At 39.8% G+C, this 9,712-nt stretch overlaps 1 protein-coding gene across 2 annotated transcripts in view; it reads left to right on the forward strand.

Moving 5' to 3' along the window:
- The window catches only part of smad2 (SMAD family member 2), a 135,349-nt gene extending 130,408 nt beyond the window's left edge, over positions 1-4,941 (forward strand). For both annotated transcript variants that reach the window (XM_078552836.1, XM_078552829.1), the window contains one exon: positions 1,860-4,941. In XM_078552836.1, the coding sequence (XP_078408962.1) occupies positions 1,860-1,983 (124 nt within the window). In that variant the 3' untranslated portion in view covers positions 1,984-4,941. The remainder of the gene's footprint in view (positions 1-1,859) is intronic.
- Positions 4,942-9,712: the final 4,771 nt, after the last annotated feature.

Genomic DNA, 9,712 nt, shown 5'->3' on the forward strand with positions numbered 1-9,712 from the left:
TATGGAATGTTAGCCCTTATCTCAAAAGTGTTGGAATTCAAATTGGAAGAAGTTGTGCCTCAGCTGTACAGAATCTTGGTCAGACCTCATTCTGCAGTATTGTCTCCAGTTCTGCTCCTTGGGAAGGATGTATTGGCCTTGGAGGAGTACAGCTCAGATTTACCAGAATGATACTGGAGCTTATGAGGGCAGTTTACACAAACTTGGTTTGCATACTTTTGAATTTAGATGGTTGCAGGGTAATCTAGGTGAAAGGATAAAAGGATATTCTCCATATATGGAGAATATGATGATTCTTTTGCTTGTGGAATCCAGAACAAGGGTGCACAGTTTTAAAATAAGAGCTAAGCTATTCAGCAAAATTGGGAAGCTTTTTTTCACACCTGGGTAGTGCAAATGTGGAATTTTTCCCAAAAGGCTGTGGATGCTGAGTCAGTTAAAATTGTCAAGACCGAAAGTGGCATTTTTTTTTTGGGAAAGGTTATCAAAGGATATAGATCAAAAGCAGGTAAATGGGGCTTAGGTGCAAACCAGTTATGATCTAATTGAATGGCAAAATAGTCTCAAAGGACTGAATGATCTACTCTTGTTCCAAAGATTGCATACATAGGGTAACCAAAGCAGTGATATGCCCAATTTTGATCTATTATTCAGCGATCCATTTGTGAAACTGCCTGGCTACCTTCCAGCTCCATGGACTGAACAGTTGCTTCCCTTCCTATGGCTCAGCTGCAGCAAAAATCACATACTGTTGCACCCCACTCTTTCCCCAGAAGAGGAATATATAGCATACTGAAACTACCCCCAACCACTTCTTCACAAAATTGTGAAAATTGACCAATTCTCATTCAACATCCTGCTGAGCCCAAATTTGCAATGATGCTTCCCCAATTGAGGCAACATGTGCAGTGTTGCCTCTCATTTGAGACGAACCCTCTCTTGTGCACCACCACCCCCCAGCCAAAGGCTGCTAATAGGCTGAAATGCCTTTTGAGCTTGTGTAAAAACTTTCCAAAATCACCTCTTCCCCATTTGTGACATTTTGCTTTAATTATCCCCACTTCTTCTAATTCATTTGCAAACAAGTTTCTGTTTCCACTGCTAATATGTTCATTTCACTCAGCCTGATTTAAGGCCTCCATCTGTGACTAGTCATTCAAATGAGCTGTGTTAAATGTCATTAACATTACCTCTCAAGTAGGATGAATACCAATTCTTCACCTTTAAGACATACTTGCCATGAGTCTTAAAAGTAATCTGAAAGTTAGGAACCACAGCCTATTATATTTACAGTTGAGGCCGTATTAATGCAAGGGAACATGTTGATGTATAATGAAACCTTGTGTCTGCCATGCTGCAAGGTGGGGCAGAAAGAATGACCAGATAACCTGCATCTGTAGTGATGGTCAAGGAAGGAATGTTGGCCAAGGTACAGGAATCTATTCTTCCTTGAATAGCACTTGGGAATCTCTTATGCTGACTGGAACAAGTAAAAATGTCCTGGGTTTAATACTTTATCAAAAAGTGGACACCTCTGATAATGCAGCGCTGCCACAGTATTGCACTCAAGTGTAAGCTTGGATAAAGTTTATAGTGGAGCTTGTACCCACAAGCTTCCGACTTGGATGATGATGCTCCCAATTGAGCCAATTGTTGAGCTTTCTGTTTGAGGGAAAAGGATTAAAGCTGCAATTGGTATTCTAGGGGAAAATTAGTTTCTTTCTGACAAATTCTCCCTTTTCTACTATGCAAAACCTACACAACTCTTTTTAAAAACTATTGTATTTTAGATCAACTCCAAAGATATGGCACCTGCATTATTTTGCATTAATTGCTTCAAATTGTCTTTGTCTTTATAGACGGCAGACTGTGACGAGCACTCCTTGTTGGATTGAACTTCACCTGAATGGACCCTTGCAGTGGCTTGACAAAGTTTTAACTCAAATGGGCTCCCCCTCTGTCCGCTGCTCAAGCATGTCCTAATTGACGACTACACCTATTTCAGTATCGAGACTGGATCAAACATAAGATGGAGTCCAATCAACAGATTTAAACAGCTTTTCTGTTGTAGTACTTGTGTGTTATCCCAGAGACTCTTTGTTAATACAAAACAAAATCAAAAAGAATGGCACTTGATCTCATCAACTTAAGCACCTTGTTGAGTTTTATTATCCCACACCCAGATTATGACATAAATGTATTAGTATTAGTGTATTAAACACATGAATATAGCTTATGACTGAGGGTGAAGGGAAAGCTGTGTAAAATGACATTGTATTATGTGTTAATGCACATCATGTATCGAGTGCCTGAGGTCCATCAATAACATGTACAGTAATTCAGTATGTGATTCTACACACATTTGCTATATGTTTTAGAATTACGTTCTTCATTAAATGAAATCTCTATCCTTGCCTTTTCTCTCTTTCTCCTCCCCAACCCTGCCCCCCACCTTCAAAATAGATGCACAGACTAAAATCTGATGGATAATTTAATTGACACATTGCAAATAAAAAGGAGGGAATCTTATGATTATGATGAATTTAAATTAATGAATTTAAAATGAGAAACAGGATAGTTGGAAGCGGGAAGCATAGCATGAATTTAATTTTTCTCAAGGTATTGGATCACAATTACCACAAAGTCACCTATAGCAACAAAATATCACTGGTATTTAGGCAAAGAAGTTTTTGTTTCAAAGATTACTAGGCAGCGTTACTGCTGGAGAAATGCTGAGTTGTGACAGTGAACTTGGACTCACCACTAAAAGATGACTGAATGTAGCATTATATTGAAACTGGCATTTTCAGAGATGGATCTACAAATGGAAATGAGCAGGAATGTGGTCAGATCTGGCTTATTATTAGTTTAGGTGCAGTGCCAAATTAGCATTATTTTCTCCTCGATGTAACTCATCTGAAATGCTAAGTGAACTTTGGTATGAAAATATGGAAATTCGTACAGTATTTTATCAATGTTGAATAGCTGGACCTTAGATTAAAGAACTTAGTGCAGTTTATTTAACTTTTGCTACCTGTTCAACTTAATCTTGATTTCAAGTGTTTCAAAAGAGTTTATTGTAAGCTATTTTAGCCTCTTGAGTTATTTCATTTAATTTGTTTTAGAATGCATGTAGAGCTAGTGTGGTACCAATAAGCGTTATTCACAGTATACCCAGCATTAAGCAGAGGTTGTAACTGTTCTTGTGCATACTGTTACAATAATTTGAACTCTGACTGAACTATTTGCTTGTGATTTTTGTCACCATTTGGGGAAACTGAAACTCTTAGGACACAGGAGAGTCACATTTGGCAAGGTTCCTAAGAATATTTAAATTGACAGCGTCTTAATGGTAAACCAGTAAACCCTTTGCATGTAACAGAGATACTTTCCAATACTGTGCTTGCCTTTAGCTGCTAATTGTGAATTTTGAAGTTGTCCTAAAGGTGTTTCTTTTCTCAGCACTGAATTTGTGAAACTGGATATTAACAGATCCAGCAAAAGGATCATTTCAACAAGTTGTTGAGCAATTTGTTTCTGGAGTTAACAGTATTGATGACTAGGGCTTTATGTTTTGAAGTGCCCCATATGTTTATACTTTTTATACATTATCATGAAGTATATTACTCAAAATGGTGTTGGAAATATTTGGGTATTTTTTTTTTATTTATAAACGATGCCAATCATTGCTCTTCACTACTGGTTGCTCCCTCTGGTTACAGAAAATCATCAGTACAAAACCATGAGGTCTGTGCCATTTCCATTTTAGTTGAAGTCTAATTTAGGATCATTGCTGTAAAGGGGGAACAGGCCTATATACATCATATTTTAAAGCCTTTTTTAGGTGAATTGTAAGCTTGAAGGAAAATTGAGGGAATTGCAGCTTCAGTGTTTTTAGCCATTTTTGCATTTAGTCATTATGCCAGTGCAGTATCATGTTAAAAGTAATGAACGGTGGCTGCATCCTGTAAATATATTTTATTACTGAGTTAAATTGTATCTTAAATATTAGATTGGACTTCTCGTACTTGCAGAATATCTGATTAGGCAAAATATTCCCTTTTGTTTGGTTTAATGAACTAGAAATTGATCACGTAGGAGTAAAGTTTTTCATTCCTCCTTCCTCCCCAAAGCTGTTAAATGTTCTGAATTTAATATAATTATGAAATGTCTTAATCATTTGAAAATTGCAACTTGTATTCAAAGACTGCTTCTCTGAAGCAGTGGTTTGATTTCACTTCTGAATTGCATTTGAGATATACCCACAAAAAGGCACAGTCTCTGCATTTGCTGCTATAAAATCCGCCTTGCAATTTCAGAATGTCTGGATAATAGCTGTACATGTTCTTCATGTTCCTCAAACACTACAAATTCATGCACCCCAAAAGCTTAGGGAATACATATTTTAATGTGTTCTGTTTGGGAGGGTGGCTGCAGGTGGGATTTTTTTGAGTGGCTATGTAACTTGTAAAATAGAACACAAATGTACAACTTACTAATAATTCTGTGATCTAGCTGTCTGTCATATTTCCCTTTCGTGGCAGTGGCAGGATTGCTTTTTAAATTTCTTTTACATTGTTAATTCCTCTACATTACACTAGTGCTGTACTTTGTAAGTGCAGCTAGTGATAGCTTATTTTTTGAGAACAAAGATGGTGTGTGTTAATGCTTCAAAATGGTAAAGGCTGTGGCTGCTTTTAGGCCATTGGAGATGGGTTTTGTTTGCCATAGGGACTTTGGAATGAAAGGAAGCAGCACCAAATAATAGAAAATGGCCAGACTTTTTAAAGAAAAACTAGCAGAGCATTCACCGTTCTTTGTGAGCTTGTTTTACCAGTAGAATTCTGTATTGGTAGAACTTGTGAATTTGAGAAGAATAAAAGCTTCAGGCTTGTTGCATATGCAGACTAAGTGAATACACTAATAAAGTTTTAATTCTGATGTTTTGGATGTTTTTTTTTCCTTGTGTGGGCAAGTATTGTGCTATGAGCTTTAATTCAATGATAACTGGAGTAAGATTGTTAATTTCCACACCTGAACACTGCACAGAATGTCATTGCACCTGTTTGATCCCAGCCCCCAGAAATTGTTAGACTTTCATTTTTTCTTTGATAACATTTGTTTTTGCTTTTGAGGTATTTATAGTTCTCTCTCGAGTTCAAGATAATGTTACAGTTAAGCATTCCAATTGCTGAATGATGGGAGAAGGCTTGTGTAGTAAGAGTGGACTTAAAAAGGTGGAAGGGAATATGGCACTGAAAGGAAACAATCAGCATTTCAACAACATGTATTTTTTTTATGGCTTGGTTAGTACAAGGTACAGATATATGGAAATTTGGATAAATCACTGCTCAATTTTAACCTTCAGTAATTCCAGTCATTTGAGTTTAGTGGGGTCACTCTGTCTAGTTACATCAATAGAATTAATATTTATTAATATTTAAAACCCTGCACCCTTGCAGCCGATACTCAAAGCCTATCTCTGTGGTTTAGGTTCAGGTCCAATAGTTAGCTGATTTTTCCCTGAACCTGGTAGAATTCACACCTACAGAGACCAAAAACTAGGCTATCTCATGATATGCTAACCGCTTTCTCTGTGAGGTCATTATAACATTATGCAAGAGCAGCCAAGAGTGGTTATCACCAAGACATCATTGGTTCTCTGAGCAGAGTTTGGAGACATTATGAAAAGAGACCCATGTATAAATAAGTAAGAAATACTGCACTTTTTTTTAAAGTCAATTTGTTTTTTTTAACAAGATAAATTACATTCCTAGTTAAGGCAATTTGGGGCTGGTGGCTAATTGTAGGATTTGTTTAACTCTGTCAGCTCTAAGACAGCAAGAAGCCAAAGTGAGTCACAGGCTCATACAATTAGAAAAAGCAAGCTGCCAGTATTTCCAACCACATTTAACGTGAAACAGGTTTTGAAAAGGAATTCTTCTAGAAAGTTCAGATAGGAAGTTATTTTTCCCCACAGAAGGTGATGTTAGAAATTGAGAGGTGGGTGGGCAAAGAGAGAAATGGATAATTTATCACATTCATTTGACTTGACAATCTATCACGGAAATAACGGTTAATTTTTTAAAAAAATCCTTTGTACCCAGGTAACATTTCAATGCAAAGTATGGGAAAAAGGGATGAAAACCTGTCGTGCTGGCCCTCCCTCTAACATCTCCGTTTTGTTTGCCGGAGGACTAGAAGAAAAAAAGGACTATTTTGTTTTTTGGGCAGCAGGCAGAAAACCTTTGACACCAGGAACCAATCCCCTGCTTATTGGCCCCTCAGGGCTGTGGCAACTGCCGGTTTTCTTCCTCCCATTAATGGGTGTGAGGCCAAGAAAAGGGGCCTGTGCTGAATGAGTGAGCTGTTAACTTTTTTTTTAAAATTCATTCAAGGCATATGGGCTTTGCTGGCTAGGCCAGCATTCACTGCCAAACCCTAATTCCCCTTGAGAAGGTAGTGGTGAGCTGCCGCCTTCAACCGCTTAAGGTCCGTGGTGCAGGTACACCTACAGTAGTGTTAGGGAGAGTGTTCCAGGATTTTGACCCAGTGACAGTGAAGGGACGGTGATATATTTCCAAGTCAGGATGGTGAGTGGCTTGGAGGAGAACTTCCAGGTGGTGGTGTTCCTTCCCATGTATCTGCTGCCCTTGTCCTTCTAGATGGTAGCAGTCGTGGGTTTGGAAGATGCTGTCTAAGGAGCCTTGGTGAGTTTCTGCAGTGCATTTTGTAGATGGTGGACACTCTTGCTAATGTGTGTCAGTGGTGGAGGGAGTGAATGTTTGTGGATGATGTGTCAATCAAGCAAGCTGCTTTGTCCTGGATGGTGTCAAGCTTCTTGACTGTTGTGGGAGCTGCACTCATCCAGGTTAGTGGGGAGTATTCCGTCATACTCCTGAGTTGTGCCTTGTAGATTCTGGGCAGTCTTTGGGAAGTCAGGAGGTGAGTTACACACCACAGGATTCCTGGCTTCTGACCTGCTCTTGTAGTCACAGTATATATATGACTAGCTCAGTTTCTGATCAATGGTAACCCCAGGATGATAGTGGGGGATTCAGTGATAGTAATGCCATTGAATGTCAAGGGGTGATGGATAAATTCTCTTGTTGGAGATGGTATTGCCTGGTACTTGCATGGTGCAAATGTTACTTGACACTTGTCAGCCCATGCCTCGATGTTGTCCAGGTCTTGCTGCATTTGGACATGGACTGCTTCAGTATCTGAGGAGTTGTGAGTGGTGCTGAACATTGTGCAATCATCAGTGAACATCCCCACTTCTGACCTTACAATGGAAGGAAGGTCATTGATGAAGCAGCTAAAGATGGTTGAGCCTAGGACACTGCCCTGAGGAGCTCCTATAATGATGTCCTGGAGCTGACGTTGCTGATCTCCAACAACCACAACCATCTTCCTTTGTGCTAGGTATGACTCCAACCAGCAGAGAGTTTTCCACCTCATACCTACTGACTTGAGTTTTGCTAGGGCTCCTTGATGCCACGCAGTCAAATGTAGCGTTGATATCAAAGGCAGTCACACTCACCTCACCTCTGGAGTTCAGCTCTTCTTTCCATGTTTGAACCAAGATTGTATGAGGTCAGGAGCTGAGTGGCTCTGGCAGAACCCAAACCGAGCAGAAGAGCAGATTATTGTTGAGTAAGTGCTGCTGGATAGCACTGTTGATGACCCCTTCCATTATTTTACTGATGATTGAGAGCAGACTGATGGGGCGATAATTGGCTGGGTTGGATTTTGTCCTGCTTTTGTGTACAGGACATACTTGAGCAATTTTCCACATTGCTGGGTCGATGCCAGTATTGTAGCTGTACTGGAACAGCTTGGCTAGGGGCATGGCAAGTTCTGGAGCACAAGTCTTCAGTACTATTGCTGGAATATTGTCAGGGCGCATACCCTTTGCTTCCAGTGCTTTCAGCCATTTCGATTCACTCAGCATGATGTCATGAATTGGCTAAAGACTGACATCTGTAATGCTGAGGACCTCTGGAGGTGGCCAAAATGGAAAGAGAGGTGGGCTCAGGCCATTTCAGGCAGCGTGCACTTCAGTTGTGCTGCATATTCTTGATGCCCAGGCATAGGAGGGCCGTAGGAAAATTGTTTCTCTTTATCTTCCATTCAGGATTTAAATTTATTGCCAGTCCTTTTTCTCCTGTCTTCCTGAACCTGATTACTTGTTCAATCTCTCTATCATCTGCATGAAGCTTGTTTGTGTCTAAAATGGTTTTGTTGTACATTCACTCAAGTGTTATCTGCATGAGTATGCTTCAGAATGCAGATGACACTTATGACAGTCCTTGCTCAGAAGCTGAGCTCCAGGACTTTGTCAACTCCTCCTCTGAATCATATAAGAGAATGAGCCTTTCACTAAACACCCAGAAGGCTAAAATACTCCAGATGCTGCAAATCTGAAATAAAAACAAAATGCTGGAAAAACTCAGCAGGTCTGGCAGCAACTGTGGAGGGAGAAATGGTTAATGTTTTGAGTCAATGTGAATCTTCAGAGCTGAAGAGGTAGAAATGTGAAGATTGTTTTTTTACTATTGAAGAGAGGAGGTGGAGCAAAATAGGTCAGGGATAGGTGGGAGCTCAGGAGCGATTTGACAAAGATGTCATGGACACAATACAAAGGGAGTGGTAATGATAGTGTTAAAGGCTAAGGTAGATGTTAATAGTGGTATAAAGGTCAGATAGAACAAAAGTCAGTGCTCTCTGAATGCAGAGCATAAGAACAAGTTACAGACTGGCCCTTTGGAGGGCTTGGTGGGGAAGGGGGAAAGAGAGCTGGGAAACAAAATACAAAATGGAGGATGGAGTTCATTCTGAAGATGCTGAACACAATGTTAAATCCAGAAGGCTGTAAAGTGCCTAATCAGAAGGTGTGGCGCTGTTCCTCAAGTTTGCTTTGGGCTTCACTGGAACATTGTAGCAGATCGAGGACAGAAATGTGGGCATGAGAACAAGATGGTGAATTGAAATGGCATGTGACAGGAAGGGTAGGGTCATGCTTGCAGACTGAGTGAAGGTGCTTTGCAAAGCAGTCACGTACAAGACAAACCTGTTCTTGTGTTTCTCTTTCAGAGTGCTGACTGTTGTTCAGCTATTAACACATTCTGCTATCTGACCTTCATGCCATTATTAATACCTGCCTTAGTCTTTAATACTATCATTACCATGCCCTTTGACTTGTGTCCATGACATCTTTGCCAAATCTATTCCTGACCACCTATTTTGCTCCAACTCCTCTACATATGATCATGTGACCCCTCAAGCCTGGTCTGCCATTCAATAAGATCATGGCTGATCTGTTTATGTTTCGAATTCCACATTCCCATCTACCTTCAATAACATTTGATTCCCTTGCCTAACAAGAATCTACCAACCTCTGCCTTAAAAATATTGAATGACCCCGCTTCCAGTCTCCAATAATGGTACTTGCCAATATCCTTTTAGCAAGTCAATCTGTGTGATAAATTTTGATTGTCCCACTTTCTTGATACAATCCTCCAACTATGGTACAGGATATGAATCCACTTTTGTCACCGCATTCATCTTTCAATGGTTCACACAGTCTTTGTGTTCCATCCAGTTTCAGTACCAGTATAATAGGCGAACTCTAGTCACTGCAACTAGATTCAACATCATTTTGAAGCATGAAATCAATTTCTTTCTGTACTTGTGATAACTTTGCTGGATT

Source organism: Cetorhinus maximus, chromosome 1, assembly GCF_964194155.1.
Source record: "Cetorhinus maximus chromosome 1, sCetMax3.hap1.1, whole genome shotgun sequence".
Classification (NCBI taxonomy): Eukaryota; Metazoa; Chordata; class Chondrichthyes; order Lamniformes; family Cetorhinidae; genus Cetorhinus; species Cetorhinus maximus.